This window comes from Syngnathoides biaculeatus, chromosome 10 (assembly GCF_019802595.1).
Source record: "Syngnathoides biaculeatus isolate LvHL_M chromosome 10, ASM1980259v1, whole genome shotgun sequence".
Classification (NCBI taxonomy): Eukaryota; Metazoa; Chordata; class Actinopteri; order Syngnathiformes; family Syngnathidae; genus Syngnathoides; species Syngnathoides biaculeatus.
Window position 1 is genome coordinate 1,413,868 of NC_084649.1, and position 21,133 is coordinate 1,435,000.

Sequence of the window (21,133 nt, forward strand, 5' to 3'; positions counted from 1 at the left end):
AGCCAGCACATCAAGTGGGTGGAGTATGCCCACAATTCTCTACCCTCCGCTTCAACAGGTATGGCTCCACTCCATGTCGTGCATGGCTATCCTCCGTCCCTGTTTCCTCCACTGGTCACAGACTCCGCAGTTCCGTCAGCCCTGGCCGTGGTGCGACGCTGCAAACGGACCTGGGAAGCAGCTCGGAGGACACTGCTGCGCATGAGCAGCGCCTACAAGGCCGCAGCAGACCGCAAGAGGAGGGCCGCACCAGAGCTCAGAGTGGGACAGCGAGTGTGGCTCTCCACCAAAGATCTCTCGCTGCGGACGGAATCCCGCAAACTTGCTCCCAGGTTCGTTGGCCCGTTCCCTGTTTCCAAGGTTATTAACCCGGTCGCCGTCTCGTTGAAACTGCCCAGGTCGATGAGGGTGCACCCTACGTTCCACGTCAGCAGACTTCGCCCGAATCGCATGTCGTCGCTGGCTCCTCCGCTCAAGTCCCCCCCGCCCCGCCGCATGGTCGACGGTGGGTTGGTGTACACCGTGCGCCGGTTGCTGTCTTCCCGCCGCAGAGGGAGGGGGGTCCAGTACCTGGTGGACTGGGAGGGATATGGCCCAGAGGAGCGCTCTTGGATCCCCTCCCGCTTCGTCGTGGACCGCTCCTTCATCAGGGAGTTTCACGCGGCTCACCCTGATGCGCCTGGGCCGTCCAGAGCCGGCCGTTGATGGGGGGGGTACTGTCATGATCCTGGATTCCAGCCAGGGCTGGGCGAGGCCGTCTAATCGGAAGGGTCACACCTGCGCCTCATGACCTCCGATTAGACCCAGTACATATAGGACCCGGGGGACGACAGAGACTCTGCTAGATCGTTGCCTCTCATGCCTCGTTCCCGCACTACCGTACTCCTGACGTCTACCTCCCGCGTACCGACCAACGCCTGTCTCCCGACCCACCCCGTAAGCCTGCCGTTACTGATCTTGCTGCTTGTTTGGACTGACTCCCTGGTAACCGACATTGGAACGAATAAAGGCTTATTCCGCACTGCATACCTCTCACCTGAGTCGTGCATTTGGGTCCACCCCCGAGTCTCGTCCGTGACAGGTATAGACAACTAACGTGATACAATGTAGGTGTTGTCGGCTGCGGTCGTATAAAGAAGATCATACATGTTTCTGGGGAAAGCACAATGGAGCATCTAGTTAGATTGTTGGCCTCACACTTCTGAGGACTGAGGTTCAAATCCTTTGTGGAGTTTGCATATGCTCCCCATCCATGGGTAGGTTTTCTTTTGGCACTCCCGTTTCCTCCCACATCCCAAAAACTTGCATTACAGTAATTAATGACTCTAAATTGCCCTTATGTGTGATTGTGAGTGCGACTGTTGTCTGTCTCTATTTGCCCTGCGATTGGCTGTACCCCAGCTCCTGCCCGAAGATACCTGGGAATGGCTACAGCACTCCCATGACCCTTGTGAGGATAAGTGGCTAAGAAAATCAATGGATGGATACGTTTCTGGGATGGGGGAGGAAACCGGCGCGTCGGGAGAAAACCCGTGCAGAGAACATGGAAACTCCTCACAGGAGGTGCCGGGATTGAACCCTGGTTCTCAGAACTGTGAGGAAGGCATTCTAACCAGTTCCCCACCGTGATGCACATTCAAACAGTGCCTATAATTAAAAAACTTCAAGTAACCTTTTTTTTTTTTTAATGTAGTGAAGCTGGAGGACTAAAACCTCCAAAACACAAAGAGAACAGCCAAAGGCCACACAGGAAGGCCAGGGCCAAAATTGGAACCCTAGTCTCAGAAATATGAGGCAGACATGCTTATCACCGTCCTCTTATCTCGCCGATTATTTAAGTTTAATTTTTTTTTTCTTCAGGGAAGAATTGCTTAAAAAAAAAGAAAAAAAATCACAAATTAAACCAGCATATACTGTATGCTTTGACTATACAGTACTGTATCAGTTAACAGCACACATAAGCAAACAAAGTACAAAAACTTAAAACACAAACAAAAATCAATGTCTGTTTCACTTTGCATAATGCTCAAAATGAATTGTGAGGCCAATTAACTGACAACAATTGACCAACCACCCTCCCCAATTATTTTATTTACAGTTCAAAAAGGTGATCACTTTCAAAATGAGTCAAATAAATCGCTAATCACGCCTGTGTTCAAACTCTAATTTGGAACAAGGGGGGTACAGAAGGAGAGCAAAAGAGGGGTGGGTCCACAATCTCTCTGACTATTGACACTTCAATGAGATGTTACTTGCAGCTGGATGCCTTAAAAAAGCCAATTGTACAACATTAATTACTACATTTGAGGAAGAGTTGATTTGTTGTGGTGACAACGTGATTTGGATTTTTTTTCCTCATGCCACATTCAGTATGTGCACCATACGTCTCCAATAATATTTCATGATCAGCAATCTACAAGCTAGTCACTGGAGAGATGCCCAACTGTGTTTGCGAGAAACAAAGCTACAATTACAAAGGAAGACAAAAACGTACATTTAACCCTGTTACATAAGTGACATTTTGAATAATGAATCTCTGCTACATTTTGCTAGCTAATTACATTTTCATCCATCCATTTCTTAGCCGCTTAGCCTCACAAGGGACGCGGGAGTGCCGGAGCCTATCCCAGCTGTCAACAGGCAGGGTACAACCTGAACTGGTTGTCAGCCAATGGAAGGACACATGGAGACAGACAATAGTCACATTCACAATCACATCTAAGGGCAATTTAGAGTGTCCAATTAATATTGCCTGTTCTTGGGATGTGGGCAGGCACATGGAGAACATGCAAACTCCACACAGGGAGGACCGGGGCTGAACCCAGGTCCTCAGAACTGTGAGGCAAACGCTTTCCAGCTGCTCCACCGTGCTGCCATATTTTTATCTTCAAGTGTTTATTATTGCTTGTGCAGTCTATTTTAGCTCACCAGAGAGACTTAGTCACATGTCTGTTTCACCAATACAACTGAGCTACTCGTGACCTTTGACTGAAAGGCAATCACTTGACCACACCGCAGATGAACGCAAGTTACAGCTGTGGGCCTACAAAACGTATTATTATTTGAAATGTACGTACGCACAGCACTCCAGATAAAGATGTAAGTTGGCAGAACTCACATTGTTTTTGACTGATGACATTGATAAATGTTCGTAAAGCGACCTGTAAAAGTCCAAAACGGTCAAATTGAAATTAACGATATATTATTAATGCATAACTACAGAAAGATATTAACAAGAATAGGTTTTCAAAGTCTAAGTTGGTCAGTATTTAAATTTGCACATTACTATTGACATTCATGCACTATTAAAATACATCAGAAGTCACTCACCTGGGACTTTGTACTTGAACAGTACTTACTCTTACGGAAGTATTTTTTTAGACTACTACTTTCTGCTTTGACCTGAGTCATATCATCCTAAACTATTTATACCCTGATGACAATTTCTGCCTCGTCTCCCCAACTCTGCCCGGAACAAGCGAGATAGAAAATGGATGTTTGAATCATAGATCACAAACTATTTGTTGACACAACCATATCCATTCCCAAGATGTATACACAAGATGTATACACAAATTATCATCATGAAATTGTTGGGAAAAGAAGAAAAGCAGGTTCTGCCATGTCTCTCCAACATCCAGTTCTTACAGACATTATAAGTTGTATGATTCCACTGTTGGATGGTTAACAAGAATCAAGGCAATTCCAAAACCTCCACTGGAACTTACTAATGGAGCGATGGTACTTTCAGCTGTTGTATGGCCAATGTATTAGTTTTATTCACAGACAGCAGCTTTCATTAGTTTCTCTGGCCTCTTTGTCAAAGAGGGCTGCAGTGTCAGCAGAAATTGGTCCATGTGCCACGTATATACTCAATTATTGGTCTGACTTACTTTTTTTATAATTAAAAGTCTACACTGAGACCATTCACAGCTCTGTCTCTCTTCGTTTTCCTGCTTCTTTCTTGCTTATCTTTCTGCTTCATAGACAAAAATAAGCAACTTACAGGACAATGGTATGCAGGTGTCGGCATTGAAATTTGTTTGGCAACTCACACTAACAAACTAGATACAATGGTAATCTATTTTCAAAAGAGCATAATTTGATTGGAGGCATCACTAAGACGGACAAACCATGTAAAAATTATTGTGTATGCTTCCATGGAAGGAAGCCAAAGCCATGCCAAATCCACTGCTTTGGGCCATCTATCCATTTTCCATACCGCTTATCCTCACAGGAGTTGTGGGTGTCCTGGAGCCTATCCCACCTGTCTTCGGCGAGAGACTTGGGAAGGCCCTGAACTGGTTACCAGCCAGTCATAGGGCACATGCAGTACAAACAAACAACAATTCACAGTCCCATTCACACCAACAGGGAATTTGGAGTCTTCAATTAACCAACCATTCATGTTTTGGAGATGTGGAAGGAAACCGGAGTACCTGGAGAAAAACCACGCAGGCACGGGGAGAACATGCTAAGTCTACACAGGGCAGACCAGATTTCAACCAGGTCCACAAAACTGTGAGGCGGATGTGGCAGCTAGTCGTATTCCCCTGTGAGAGGCAGAGATTTTCTAATTTAAATGATAAATATTCATGTTTTGGGGTGGCTATGGTTGTTTTAATTATAAATTAGAAATGATAAATTAGAAAACAAAACAAGTGTCATGAACCAGCGGCACAGGGGCGGATCCAATTGGAGGACTCCAAGGCAAGGACATGATCTTAAGAATGGTCTTATTTCAGGAAGAGGTCGTACTCAGCTGAACAGTCCAAAAAGGCAGAAGCACAAAAATGCATGGCAAAAAGTCAAAAGTCCAATAATCCTGAAACAAGGTCTGAAGTACAAGGCAAAGCTTGGAAGGCAGAGGCACAAAAACGCAAGGCTAGAGGCAAGCTCCAAAAACATGAAACAAGGTCTGTCTATGAGGCAAACTAAGAAACATGAGAAGATGTGGTCAAACTAAAGTGGCACAGACTCTCTGTGACAAAGGGTTGCTCTACACTAACTTACGCACATTAGTGGAGTATCTCAGAATGCAGTGAAGCATGCCCAACGAACTGGCAAATGCCGGTGACACATTCACCACCGACTGTAAGTGCTTGGTCAATTAGTCCCAAATGCAACACAGCTGTAACAGCTGTCAGAGGTGGCAGCGCCCAGAGCAGTGGCCCGGCCACGCCCCTCACAGGAAGCACTGCCCACTCTAGTGCCCAGGCCTTACCCATCACAACAAGTAGTAAATGTGAAATTATCTCATCCCAATGCAATGACAGAAGATTCACATAAAAATGGTCTGATTTAATATTTTTATAGGTCATAAAAAGAATAAGGCGGCACGGAGGTTCAGCTGGTAATGTGTTGGCCTCCCAGTTCTGAGGACCCGGGTTCCATCCCGGCCTCGCCTGTGTGGAGTTTGCATGTCCTCCCCGTGCCTGCGTGGGTTACCTCCAAGCACTCCACTTTCCTCCCACAACCCAAAAATGTGCAACAGTAATTGGACACTCTAAATTGCCCCTAGGTGCGTTTGTGAGTGTGACTGTTGTCTGTGTTCATGTGTCCTGCGATTGGCTGCGAACCGGTTCAGGGTGTACCATGCCTCATGCTCAATGACAGCTGGAATAGGATCCAGCACTCCCCGTGACCTTGGCGAGGATAAGCGGCAAAAGAAAATGGATGGATGGATGGATGGATGGATAAAAAGAATACAGATGGGCTGCATTGTCAAGCAATTTGTAACCTCGATGTTTTGTCGCACTGATGTCCCCGATAACGTATTAGAAATTCTAAATTCAACACTGTATTGGGAATTCCTTTAGTCTGGTGCCAATGCAGTGTGATTCCACTTTAGCAGTGTCTCTTAGAAGCCTCAATGCTCGTTGCTCATGAGTCTTGGGGTCACGGTGGACATTACCCACTGATTGCAGCTCATGTTAAATTAGCCAGAATGACCAAATTGGTTATACTCTAAATACTATAAGGGTCTATACTATAAGGCACAATGTACTGATTTTAGATGGGCCAGTTAATATATATTTCATTTATTTCTCTTTAACTATTAAGTCTATTGTAGCACTGCAGGTCTGAGGGGAATGGTATTTCAGGTATGTTGTTTGTCAAGTATGTATAACACAGCTAACACAACTTCACTGATTTTGTTATTTAAACATTTTGAGAACAAAATGTTGCAAGATAGTTTATTGAATGACAAAAAAACTGTACTTGGGATCAACAGTAAGAAATTTCCATTGATATGTAAGTACTGGGTGGCACAGTGGAACAGCTGTGAAGTGTTGGCCTCAAAGTTCTGAGGATCGGGGTTCAAATTCCAGCGCCGCCTATGTGGAGTTAGCATGTTTGCCCCGTTCCTGCATGGATTTTCTCTTGGCACTCTGGTTTCCTCCCACATCCCCAAAACATGAATGGTTGGTTAATTGACTCCAAATGACAGATGGAATGGGCTCCAGCACTCCCATGACCCTCATGAGCATAAGCGGCTCAGAAAATGGATGGATTAAAGTAAGTACTGATGGGTTAGGATTTGACTTGAACAAAATATTAATCAGTCCATATGTCATCACCACGCCATACAATTGGCCTCTAAAGAGTAAGAGTGAATATGGATAAAGGATGAACAGTTAATTGTGAGCAGGTCATTGCAAGAGCCTCTTAAGGGAAGAGAGACAGGTCAGTCAGAGGGGAAAATGAGCTGGGAGGTTGCCATCTGTCATCAGGAAGAAACAGGCTCAAAGGGGAGGGGGAGCCGGGTTGCCTGTGACGTACAGAAGGCATTGATCGGGGCCAGTGCCTCTGCAGCATCTGACTAAATTTAGAAAGAGAGGGTTCCCTTCCGCTGCCCCAAGCCTGCCCACTGCTCTGCTTTCCACTGCAAAGTGGCAAGCTTATTCATTGCAACATAGCGGTTCAGCTGTATCTTTCATGGATAAGATGAATGGTTTACAGTAATGGTGAAAAACGCAATTCATTCGAAAGCTTAATAGCATTTTCTGAAAGAATTCATTTATTTATTTACATATACCAAATTTTATTTTCTTCTGTCAAAAAAAAGGAAAATAACTGTGTCTCCAAAATAAAAAAAACAATATAATCTGATTAGGCTCCAGTACTCCCCATGACCCTCGTGAGGATAAGCGGTGAAGAAAATGGATGGATGGATATAATCTGGTTATATTTCTAAATCCATGATTACATTTTTATCTTCAACTATACACAGCTAAAAGAGGGAATCAACTAGAGGTGGATACACATTAAAAGAAGAAATGTGGGTTTTGTAAAACAACATACAGAATGCGTGATCTTTTTAGGTTTAAATAAATGTTGAGTGTCTGAGTTAAGATAATGATGTTTTTTATTTCTTGCCAGACAGACGGGCCATTGTGCAAAACCAAGTAACAACTAAAATTGTATCAACATTAAATTTTCCCTTTAGGTTGTTATTGTAAGGTGCAGCACTTTTTTACATTTATATGAATTTCTTATGGAATAATACAATTAACATTACAAATGAGCCATATGTAATCAGTCTTTATCTACACTTAACCACACATATCCATCAAAATAATGTGTTGTTTTATAAATAAATGAAACCTTTTCATTGTTTTCATTAGTACAATTATCTATCCATCCATCCATGCATCCATCCATCCATCCATCCATCCATCCATTTTCTTCACCACTTTTCCTCACAAGGGTCGCGGAGTGCTGGAGCATATCCCAGCTGTCAACGGGCAGGAGGCAGGGCACACCCTGAACTGGTTGCCAGCCAATCACAGGCCACATGGAGAAAGACAACAGCCACACTCACAATCACTCCTATGGACAAACTAGAATCTCCAATTAAAGATCTAATCCAGAGGACCTATATTTTATTTATGTATCACACAAGTCTAGCTAATTTTTCATTAAAAAATATTTTTAAAATTCTCAACACAACAGCTAAGAAATAAATTAGCGCCAAACTGCACATTTTTTTTGTAATCCGCATGCTTCCGATTCCGTTTCAAACAGAGACTCTGTAGAAGCTGCTGCTGTGTGACGTCACATCTAGACAACCCCAGTAAAGAAAATGGCTTCCTATATAGACAAACAGAGACGCTGCGAGTGGGATCTAGAGGAGATAGACAGCAATGTTGAAGAAGTTTTTATGGAATGCTCTGTGGAAGAGATAGGAACTGAAGAGAAGGAATTTTCTTCTTCATTTTCTTATTTATTCTTGTTGAAAAAACATCCCATGCAGGTGTAATTCAAGCATATGTGTTCGAACCTGAGTTGACGAACGCAACACAATGGCGGTATTCTGTCACGTCCCATCGGAACGAGAGTAGGACCCAAATGCAGGAACTCGGAAGACGCAAGGTAGTTCAAGAAGAGACACGTTATATGCAGAGGTCGGGGATCGAGCAGGCAGTCCGGTGCAGCAGCGGTAGTTGGGACGTCGGGCGAAGAGAGTAGGTGAGCGGGCAGGCAGGAGTCGGTACACGGGAGAACAATCAACGCAGGCGGAAGTATCAAAGGAGTCAGGCTTACAAGGTTGGTCGGAGAACGGACGAAGGTCGGTACACACAGGTTCGATCAGGGATACCGAAGCACACGAACGGGACATGAAGATCAATCGAACTGGCCCCGGCCAGTTGTCATCGCGGTCATATAAATCCACAGCATAATCAGGCTGCATGAGGCGCAGGTGTGCATCTTCCAATCAGCGCACCTGCGCGAACACCCGCACAGCTCGTGCTGAAGCGGCAGGATCATGGCAGTACCCCCCCCCCTTCAAAGGCACGGCTCCCAGACGTGCCTAAACGAAAAAACAGACAATAATTAACACAGGCAGGGGTTGGCGGAAGGGGTGTCCGGAGGAGGGCACGCCCCCCCCCCCCCCCGCCGAACCCCAGTCTGGTGGCCATCCAGGCCACCAAACACAAGGCGTCCGGGTGGACAGGTCAGGAGGACGACCCGGACGCCAAGCACCAGGGTCCCCAAGGGGCGATTCGGGCGGACGACCTCTGTGAGGAACCAAACGGCGAAGCAGGAACCAGAACGAGGCAGGCCACTGCTCCGGACGAGAACCTCCCACGCCGTTGTTGCAAGATGACCAGGGATTGGTCGCCAACGAGGCCAGGTCATGAAGTGGCTGGGAGCCATTTGGAGCGAATAGAATGATGGAGAGAAGGACCAGAGCAATGACCGCCACCATCCCGAAGTCTCTCCAGCTCCAGGGTGGCTCCACAGAACTCCCCAGCTCCTCCTGGACAGGAACGTGAGAAGGCGGCGACACCATCGCCCACTCCTGGACAGCAACGTGAGAAGCCAGCGACCCCGTCGCCGCCTCCTGGACAGGAACGTGAGAAGGCAGCGTCAGTGTCACCGTCGCCACCTCCTGGACGGGAACGTATGAGCGTGCCCGTCCAGGAGGTGGAGAGCAGGAGTGTGGAGCGTCCGCGGGCCGGTCGCCACTGGTACTCCAGAGCACGGACGAGAAGCGGCTGTGGAGACGTCGCCACCTCTTGGACAGCAACGTGAGGCGGCGTCGGGTCGGTCCCCACTGCCACGTGAGCTTGCACTGCATCCGTAGAAACGGCAACGTGGGCGTGGCTCGGTGGCGAATCCGTTCCCAGGGCAACGTGAACCTGAGTCGGCGGAGAGTCAGTCGAAACTGACACATGGGCGTGTCTCGGGAGCGGGTCAGTTCCAACTGCCACGTGAGCTCTGCTCGGAACCGCCAACACTGCGACGTGCACTTGACAAGGGGGCGGGTCGGTCTCCACGGCAACGTGAACCTGAGTCAGCAGTTTGTCCGTCGCCGTTGCGACGTCAGCGAAGCTCGGCTGGTTCGCCAATCGTTGCCGGACCTGGGCCGTGAGAGCCACCAATTCCGCGCTCTGCCTCTCTATCTGCGCCCGCATTTCGCGACAGAACGCCTCGTGGTTTGGCGGCTCCTCCTCCCTCTGGGCTGGAAGCTTTGCCACCAGCTGCGGATCTGCCGGTCTCACCGTTGCCGGCGAGGAGTGGGAGGACGGTGTCTTCGTTGCCGCGCAGCGAGAGACACCAGGGAGCGCCCGGCCGGGGCGTCTCCTCTGGCCGCCATGCGGAGGTCCCGGGTAGATGGCCAAGCAGGTTCCCTCGTACCGATTGGTGTACTTGGATCTACAGGGCGAAGTCGCTCGGGTGCTGGAAACGCGGGAGGCGGAGCAAACTGACTGGGATGAAAAGCCGGGCAAAGAGATTCAAAATCAAAGTCGTCGGAGTCGTACTCAGGCAGCCGGTCATACAAATCGCGGTCCTCCTCATATTCCGAAAAGTCAGAGTCCAGAAGAATATGAGGAGCTGGACGGGTCGTGTTCGGGATGTATTCATACCTCGCTGGCGGAGCGTAAGACAGGGGAGCGAAGGATGTCAGGGAGCTACCCGGATTGGACAGACTTGGTCCTCCGGCAGACGGTCTACCTTGCGTCGGTCCCGGCGACGCCGGGTCTTTCCTGCTGCGTCCTGTATTGGCCAGTTCGTTCTATCACGTCCCATCGGAACGCGGTCATATAAATCCACAGCATAATCAGGCTGCATGAGGCGCAGGTGTGCCCCTTCCAATCAGCGCACCTGCGCGGACACCCGCACAGCTCGTGCTGAAGTGGCAGGATCATGACATATTCGGCGAGACCTGACGAGATTGACCTGGAACTTCGCACCCAAAACACAGACTGGTAGGTGCCTCAAGAAATCTACCGTACACCTTGTTGATGAAATAATCTAATTCAAACACGTTTAAACGTCGTTTGCTGTTGTTGTTGTACTTGCAACTGAGTAGGTAAGGCGTAAAACAAAAATCGAAACCTTCGGTATCGTTTCGCGTTTAAAGACCACATGTTTATCGCTCATTCTTCGTATTATTTACATGCATTTACCCCGTATTTTAAATAATGCACCTAACACTTGAGAGCACACACTGCCGTAGTCAAATTTCAGGAAGACCCCAGCGTCAACAGTACACTAACTTTATACAGTGTCCAAATTTCGGCACCTCCTAAACATCACATGGATACGGATATTAGCTTACATATATATCTGTATCGGTATTGTGCTTACATTTAAAACGAGATAGATAGTTGTCAATACCAAACAATGAACACGTACGTACGTACTTACTTGCTATCGAAGTCAAGTGAATGCTGTACTGGGTTTTCAAGCAGTCCTCCGTGAAACGCTTGGAACATAGTATTGTCGACTTTGATTTGTAAGTCCACTGCGCCCACTTTGTCTTCACAAACCTGGTCCGTAACCTGCCTATCTGTTCATCTTATGGCCATTCATGTAAGATGACTCCATCAGCGTTTGACACAGAACAGATGTATACAACACACTGCCTCACCATCTTTGCTTGCTTTTTCACTCTCTGGCTAAATTTTGTCTGGATGTGATGTCACATTCCGGGGAGTTACGGAACTTGCCGAATCTAAGTGACATTTTTAACAAAATTTTGAGACTGACTTTGACGCCAATTTATTTCATTTCTGTTGTGTTGAGAATTTTTTTTAAATATTTTTTGAATGAAATTTTAGCTACATTTCTATGATAGACAAATAAAATACAGGTCCTCTGGATGAGGTCTTTAATGCATATTTTTAGGATGTGGGAGGAAACCAGGGTGCCCGGAGAAACCCCATGTGAGCATGGAAAGAACATGCAAACTCCACTCAGAGAGGGCTGGGATTGAACATTGGTCCTCAGCACTGTGAGGCCAACACTTTCCAGCTGCCCCACCGTGCCACCATTTGTATATTTAAATGTACATTATTTATGTCCTTTTCTATCGTACACTTTTAAAAAAAACACTAGTACGTCCAGCCTAAATGCATTTAAATCAGCTATACATTTAGAAAATTACTTTAGCCATTATTCACAAATGATGTAAACAATTTAGGGCATTTTGGGACTAATGAAACAATACCAGAAAACATCACACTTTGCTCATCTTTCACACTTTCTTGTGCCAAAAATTTACATCAAAATTCAGAATTGGTTTCTAAATAATTTGAGATTTATCTGTTTCTGGTTGTATAATTGTTGTTCTTAGACAGTGGCCTGCGCTGTAGTCTAATCTGATTTTCCCTTTATGAGAATATTGTAGAAAGATAACAACTGAAGCATTAAGAAGTGACCAACTGACTTTAGTTTAGCGAGTTTCAAAAGTCCACACTCAAGCCACAAAAAAAAAAAAGCTTTGAAGCAACTGTGTTAGTGCTTACTATTACATGAATTCAGTCCTCTCTGCTACTCTAAAGTAGATCCTTAAATTTAACTCAGATTACACGTTTCCCTGCCTCGCTGAGACCAGACCAAAAATCCTACTTACGATTGTTCTCAGTAGGGTGAGCAGTTTCATTCATAATGTTGTATAAACAGCTTTGTTTTCAAGGCCTCTGAAATTTACAGAGCTATGCTAACAGTACAAATGCAGCCCTTATGGGGGCACAAGCCAGTGCAAACTGCATGCTGGTCCTAACCCAGAATAAATTCAGGGGCTTCCATCCGTTTTAAAACTTTGCCAAACAAATATAACCGCTCATTCAAATAATTTTATAGCCGAGTATGCTACATACTGTCGTACATACTTTCAGGGAGTCTGTTGTTGGTTCGAAGTGATCCGCATATCATCTAAATATGGCTGGAAACGATAGGGTAATATTGCCCCGGTCACTTCACCCAATTGTGAGATGTTCTCTTCTTCGAAAAGAGCTTCCATGTCAGAAGGGGCGTCGGAAAAATCCGAAAATCTCTGTTGTTCATCTCCCACAGCAGGTGGCACAGCGTCTTCTCAACTAGTCCTAGTGTGACAGCTGTAAATGATAATATAGCCATATACGCAATATGGCTACCATTTGAATGTCGCTCGTCTCTCATATTTATTTTTTCGAATAGACATTGAAGTGAACAATATTATGTGTAATTTTCACATCAATATCTATTTTACAATGTATATAGGGATGTCAGTGGCACCTTAATTAGGACAGTCAAGGGGGAAAGTATTGTGCAATTTGTCCCACTGAAAAAGATGAGAAGTTTGTCATTTTCATCATAAGCATTTCAAATGTGAAAGACTGACTCTGAAGCTCAACTAGCATCCAGGTTGCTTAAACTTTGTGATAGCACCCACGAAATCACATTGTATAATGTTTATTCTTGTGGAATTCTTGTGGAAAAGGAGTTTTCAGACAATCAAAGAGTTCTACTCAGTCCTTCTTAATGAAATCTCGATCGATCGGTCGGTGGATTGATTGATTGATTGATTGATTGATTGATTGATGATTGATTGATTGATGATTGATTGATTGATTGATTGAATCAGACACAAACACTGCTATCTTTAAGTATGACTGCGCAAGTGCAGTCCCAGGTACACAAGAGACACTCCTTTCATGCTTGGTTATTTTTGCTCATGTTCTCGAGTTCTTGAACACGTGGCCAGTAGGAGAGACATGCTGGCAAATGGTGTACACAGTGGCAGGCCTCGTCTGTCTTCCCCCCCTTGTCACTCAATGTGGATGGCTTGCAGACTAGTCAGTCGTGCTGTCAGTTACAACTGGCATCAGGTTACTAAATTGAAGTTTCATCAACCTGGATGCCAGTTGAGCTTCACCAAATATTGTTGGAGGGATACTTTCTACATACATTACCAACCGGTGTGATTTTTCACACTATCGTCACTGCAATCTGGAGTCAGATTTGTCAATTAACATTTAGGTGTTATCTTCATGATGTTACCAGTATTATGTAACATCGAGCGTTCCTCACTGCAGCTTTAAATTAAAATTGCTTGAGCACTGTTTTTGTTGAACTCTCCTTGCCTTATTCACCCTTCACAATTGGAGAATGAATTAGAATGTTACTTTAAAAGGTGAAACAGCGACAAAAGATAATATAATTCATGGTCTTATCTAGGATTGGGTGAGTATTGATACCAGGTACCGTATAAGTATCTGGCTAATGCCTGTCTTATTTCAATGTATCAGGTATCCGTGAAGCCTGCCGGTACCAGCAGCCCCCTTCTACTATTGGGAAATACTGCAAATGGCATGCATGGCTCACAAAAGCTTTTCTGTGAATTGCATCCTTCTCCATCCTCTTCTATACCCATTAACTCACAATGTCTACCAGTACATACATGCATACTGTATATACAGTATGTTTACAAGGTTTATTTTCATGGTTAGGAAGATGCACGAGATAGGCTTAGATGGTAAAAGATGACTGTGGCGACCCCTAATGAGACAAGCCGAAGGGAAAAGAATAAGAAGAGTGCATTTTAAGCTTTGTTACCAAAATTGATACTTTATTTGCTAACTCATTGGGTGTAATATGAAGATAATGCATATTGCGCTATTTCATGCATATACTTACTTTACACATTTACTTGCGTTCATTGACTGAAAATAAGAGAATATTATTGTTCATTATGCTTTAATGAGGTATATTTTATCTTGTTGAACGCTGTATAGCAAAGGTGTCAAACTCGAGGTCTGGGTGCCAGATCGGCCCCCCCCTGCATCATTTTATGAGGCCTGCAAAAGCAACTCGGGCAGCAACGTTTATAATTTTTACTATACTTTTTACTGCAAGAGATGAACAAACTATATCCTTGACTTATGATTTCAAAATGAGTTACCAAACAATTTGTTGCATATATGTAATAATGTGATGAGCCAATTAAACATTTATTTGGTTTCATTCATAATGGCTCTCAGAGGGAGACCATAACTACAATGTTGCCTTGGACGAAAATTAGGTTGACAATCCTGTAAATACAACCAACATGCATATGTTGTGTATAGAACAGATAAGGCTCAGAGTCATGTTTTACACTTACTTATGATGATAGCTGTGGATGTAGCTGTTATGAATTTTGATGGCAGACAAAAAGCACTCTGTTTTCCTGTCAGAAGTGTTCAGCATGAATGCAGCAGTCATATATGTTACATGTGTGTGTGTCTTTTGGCTTGTCCCTTTCAGAGTCGCCAGCACTTCCTGACGCAACCCTTCTCAGGGAGTGGAGGCCCCAGTGGGATATGAACCCACAACCCCTGGTTTACCAAACCAGTGCTCTAACCACTGAGCTACAGGGCCTCTCACGTATATTACATGTATGTAACACAAATGGACTTTCAGAAAAGTGGCTCATTCCAGGTGGTTGCTCTGACCTCTGTCCTTCAACTATTGTTATACAAACGACACATAACCACAGCCCCGCAGTCCCACTTCCCCTTATGACACATAATTGATCACCTCCTGTTTATGCAAGCGTGATTTACATACGTAGTTCGTAGTTATTGGGGATGTCGCTGTTTTCCTCTGTAGTGTGCTAGCACTACTACCAAACTGCTTTCATGGCAACTCCCCAATATGAGTAAAGGACAATATTAACTATTACTAGAGTGTGTGTGTGAGTGCTCACGTGAGTGGTTAGGGACCAAAGGAAATTTTATCGTCACACGCATCAGATGCACGGCTGGTTATTCATGCCATCCAGATGGACACACTGCTGTGAAATGCCTGAGGTGAGGGTGTGTGAACACAGCACAGAGATGTGTGATGTCAGGCGCGGAGAAGTTCACAGGCACTATTTTTTTTATGAATGTCAATCATTCCGTACTCCGTATTCCGTATACCAATGTTGAACTCAATGGCAGTTGGTTCAAACTATCACATAGTCCTATATATTTTTTCCATCCATCCATCCATCCATCCATTTTCTGAGCCACTTACCCTCACAACGGTCGCAGGAGTGCTGGAGGGAATCCCAGGTGTCATCGGGCAGGAGGCAGGGCACACCCTGATCTGCTTGTCAGCCAATCACAAGGCGCATGAAAACATACCACAGTCGCACTCACAATCACACCTAGGGGCAATTTAGAGTCTCCAATTAATGTTGCAAGGTTTTGGGATGTGGGAGGAAACCGGAGTGCTTGGAAAAAACCCACACAGGCATGGGAAGAACATGCAAACTCTACGCAGGCGGAGCCGGGATTGAACCCCGGTCTTCAGAACTGTGAGGTCAACGCTGTAAAGGTGCCCCACCGTGCTGCCAGTATTACATCTACGAAGCCTGATTTAAAAAATCTTGATGAAAATTTTCATTTTCCGAAATGCACCAGTTTGTTTCCTGGTTTAACAGTACATGAGTGTAAAGTACTAATAGAGCACAGCATAGTGTTGTTCAATGTTTTCATTACACAAGCTGTGGCTATGTCAGCATTTAACCTTACGAGGCACGGCATTAAGTACTCCAGCACAATTTAAAAAGATCTAGTTCAAGAGCTGTGTCAAGGTCTGCCTTCACAGAGATAAAGAAAAATGGGTCAACTTTGGAAGTGGGTCCTTCATAATATTAAGTGGTGTTTTTAATATTTTGCTTTTTAACTAATTGCTTAAATTGTCTATATACTGCTTAACCAGTCAATCAATTAATCAAACTTTGTAAGCACTTTTTAAACACAATATGAGACAAAACTGCTTTACATTTTTAAAATCAATAAAAATACAGTGCCTTGTGAAAGTATTCAGCCCCTTGAACTTTTCAACCTTTCGCCACATTTCAGGCTTCAAACATAAAGATCCATCTATCCATTTTCTTTGCAACTTATCCTCACGAGGGTCACGGGGAGTGCTGGAGCCTATTCCAGCTGTCACCGGGCAGGAGGCGGGGTACACCCTGAACTGCTTGCCAGCCATTCGCAAGGCACACGGAGACAGACAACAGTCGCACTCACAATCACAACTAGGGGCAATTTAGAGAGTCTAATTAATGTTGTATGTTTTTGGGATGTGGTACTAAACCGTTGTGCCTGGAGAAAACCCACGCAGGCATGGGGAGAACATGCAAACTCCATACAAGCGGGTCTGGGATTGAACCTGGGACCTCAGAACTGTGAGGCTGACGCTTTACCAGCTGAGCCCCCGTGCAGCCTCAGACATAAAGATTTTTTTGTCAAGAACCAACAACTGGCACAATTGTGAAGTGGAACGAAATTTATTGGATATTTTAAACGGTTGGCGGCACAGTGGATCAGTTGGTAAAGCGTTGGCCTCAGAGTTCTGAGGTCTGAGTCAGGAGTTTGCATGTTCTCCCCATGCCTGTGTGGGTTTCCTCCATTTACACATTTCTCATCAGTCTTCTCCTTGTTCGAGGTGAAAGTTTGGAGCGACAGCTGGGTCTTGGTGCATTTGCAATGGTTTGATACTCCTTCCATTTCAAAATGATTGGTTGCAAAGTGCTCCTTGAGATGTTTAAAGCTTGGGAAATCTTTTTGTATCCAAATCCCGCTTTAAACTTCTCCACAACAGTATCTTGGACCTTCCTGGTGTGTTCCTTGGCCTTCATGATGCTGTCTACACTTTAAACAGAACCCTGAGATTATCACAGAGCAGGTGCATTTATACAGAGACTTGATTACACACAGGTGGATTCTATTTATCATCATCAGTCCACATTGGATCATTCAGAAATCCTCGAACTTCTGGAGTGACTTTGCTGCACTGAAAGTAAAGGGGCTGAATAATATTGCACCCCCCACTTTTCAGTTTTTTATTTGTTAAAAAAGTATAAGTACTGTTGTATATCTAAACCTCTAAAAATCTATGGTGGGTGCACTACCCCTCCCCAAGACTATTGCATAACCCTTCCGACACATACAGTATTGTACTACTCACTAACAAACTAACCTAATTTGACTGCAAATCCTATTAGTCTCCATAGCGACAACGTGTTACCATTTATGTAACAAACAAAATTAACGATTAGGTTGTATTGCTGGATTTCTGAAAATCCTCTTGTACGCTCCACAACCTTTGAACCCTAAAAAGCCACAACACAAGTGCAACAATATGAATCTTTGTGGCGACTCAAAAAATTAAGTTCATCACCGGTAGCTTATTATGCAAATGACCTCATACTGTTTGATCCACTTTAAACAAATCATATCAATTTCAATCAGACAAGGAAAGCCAGAACAATATGTCACACATGTTAAGCACTCCACTGTTCACAGTCAGGTCCCAAAGTATTTGGATCGTGGCGATTTTGCGATTTTCCCTCTTAACACCACCACACAAAAAACATTTATCAGTATTTATATATAAGGGAATAATTATAATACATCCAAATATTTCATTTGCATTTTTGACTTCATGAAGTATGGATTTCATAGATGTTATCAAATTCTACGTTTCCTTGCTTGGAAATGTTTTGACAGGCCTTCACCAGAGCAACTCTGATTTCTACTTGTATGTGAGTCTTGTTGTGTTCAGTAAAGAAAAAACAAAACAAATAAAAAAGTAAATACTATTGGGTTGCCCAGAGGCCATTGAAGAAGATCACTTGTAACAAGTTGACCTTGGTTCATTTTTGTCTAAGGGGCATCAGCTGATAGAAGGTGGCTACAGTGAAGTGAATGCTTTTATAAATTGTCTCAATACATTTTATTTATAAAAATTAAGGAAATAATACAATAAATGGATTTCCTAGATGTATTTTTGTGAAATATTGACTGTAAATGGAAAAGTCTAGACAGCAGTCACATTGATAGTTTTATTTCAAACTCAGTGTGGTTGGTGGTTTACCGATCCAAAAATATTTTTTTAAATGCTGATAGATAGATAGATAGATAGATAGATAGATAGATAGATAGATAGATAGATAGATAGATAGATAGATAGATAGATAGATAGATAGATAGATAGATAGAAGATAGATAGATAGATAGATAGATAGATAGATAGATAGATAGATAGATAGATAGATAGATAGATAGATAGATAGATAGATAGATAGATAGATAGATAGATAGATAGATAGATAGATAGATAGATAGAGGGACCAAACAAAGCCACTCACTTGGCCAACTTCATCTCTATCTGCTGACGGATCGCCTGACGCTCCTGGTCGCTGCGGACAGGGAAGATGTTGCGGTCTTCCAGTTCCTGCTTGCTGGGTCGGTTCCGGAGCTTCACAGCCAAAAGCTCCTTCCTCATCCTGCGTGGGAGGGTTCCTGGACACACAGAGGTAAACAACAATAAGTTATCAACTAAGTGTTTTCATCACAACACTCTGAAGCAATGCTGAAACCCCTCGGCTAGACAAGTCTCAAACAAAGTTTTGTTCACTTTTCTGTGCAAATTTCTGCAAAGGAAGGACAATAATGAGGAAAAAATGATGGCATGAAACTCAAGTTTGTGGTAAAATGACTTTTGCCATTTCAGTTCCATTTATATTATTTTTGTTTTGAACATTAACCAACAAAATGTAAAATGTTTACATGTGTTTTGTGTTGTTTTGGCATTTTGTCAGGATTCATTTGCCTTGCAGCTGAATACTGAATACTCATTATGGATTCAAAAACCTCCATTCAAAAAGAGTAACCGAAAGCATTTATTATGTATCAGTATTTTAATCAGATCAGATTTAATCGGAAACCTTGACACAATTTTCAACATAAATAAATCACTTGATTTGACCAAAGAATTTCAGAACAAGAAGTCAAAATGTTTAATGTAATTTGGATCACAAACAAAAAAAAAGAACAAATATGAGACACCCAGATGCAAAATTTCCTCTGGGCTCTTTAGAAGCACAATATAACCTGATCTGATTTCACAAAGACATCAGAATCTTAACATATTCAAATTGATTTCCCCATTTTAAATCAAAATTGTTGACAAATGAGTGATGTGGATATAAGACACAGATTGGCTCTTTTGACATTAAAGCTCCCAAATTGATATGCAGGGAGGAAATGTTGCATATATATATATATATATATATATATATATATATATATTATGATTTTTAGGATTAATGGCTAAAGATCAAGATTCCTGGCTTCAGACAACAGAGGGCGCTCTATGTCCTTCTGAAAGCCCTGAGGTCTAATGACTAGAATAAAAACTGGACTGCACAGGCCCCTTTCACGTGGTAATCCTCCGACCAGGGCAAAACATTGCTTTCGCTACTATTTCACGTGAAAGTTGACGTCCTTTGACATCCTTACAATTGTACATTATGATACATAATCACATCGAATTTAATTGGAATACGTTAGGTTTAGCTTTTTTGTTGAGCTGTTGGCTGTCAAAACGGTGCAGGCTATTGCAAAGAAGTAACTTTGTAACCGGTAAGTGTCTTTCACCTTAACCTTATAATTAATTATTATATATTTATTATTATATATATATATATATTTTTATATTATATTTATATTATTATATATTTATCCCATAGTTTTCCATAACAATGTTTACCATACTTTTTGCGGAACCATTGATGGATCCAGAGTGAGCAGTCCAGTTTTTATTCTGTCACTGCCCCAGTGATTGAGTTGGAATGTAAAAAGAAAACATAAAAGCAAACTGGGAAGTTTGGAATACAAAAACGAGACTGGGAGGAATAAACGGCTCTTTGAAAGGAAAAGATGGACATGAATGGTAAATCTGAAGACTGCATGTGACAACACGTCTATCTCCATTGTCCAAGCAGGTTATCTTCACAAGGTTTATGGAAGTGCTGGAGCCGATTCCAGCTGTCAACAGGCAGGAGGCAGGGTACACCATGAACTGGTTGCCAGCCATTCACAGGGCACATGGAGACAGGTAACAGTCGCACTCCCAATCACACCTAAAGAGATTCTGTATAAATATTTTTTGTTATCTAATGCTAATTCTAACCAGCCTGTCAATTGGGTTTTCCTTTACCGGTCAGCATTGAGCTGGTGATTTCTAAAGCGATCAGGTGTCTCGTATTTAAATATACAATGCGTGTAGTTATTTTTGTTGTGTGTTTATTTTTACAGAAAACTATACTTGGGGTGTCATTAAACACTTTAAAGCACATTTAGGGGGCGCAAAGACTGTTTGCATGTGTGCGTGAGTGTACGTACGTGTGTGTGTATGTGTGTCTGTCTGTCTGTGACTCACGCACGCACAAACACTGTGCGTCTCTTTCAGCCACTTATATAAACCGGTACAAAAAGAACTGGAAAAGTGACATTGTTTGATATGAAACAATACTGTTAGTGTTACATTTGGCAAGATCTTATACCTTTAGACTATGTTGTTAATTTCGGAAATTCAA

At 43.4% G+C, this 21,133-nt stretch overlaps 1 protein-coding gene across 1 annotated transcript in view; it reads right to left on the reverse strand.

Annotated features, from left to right (window-relative positions):
• The window catches only part of phactr3b (phosphatase and actin regulator 3b), a 67,785-nt gene that overhangs the window by 24,917 nt on the left and 21,735 nt on the right, over window positions 1-21,133 (reverse strand). The window contains exon 8 of the mRNA XM_061833765.1: window positions 18,902-19,055. Coding sequence (XP_061689749.1) covers window positions 18,902-19,055 — 154 coding nt within the window. The remainder of the gene's footprint in view (window positions 1-18,901; window positions 19,056-21,133) is intronic.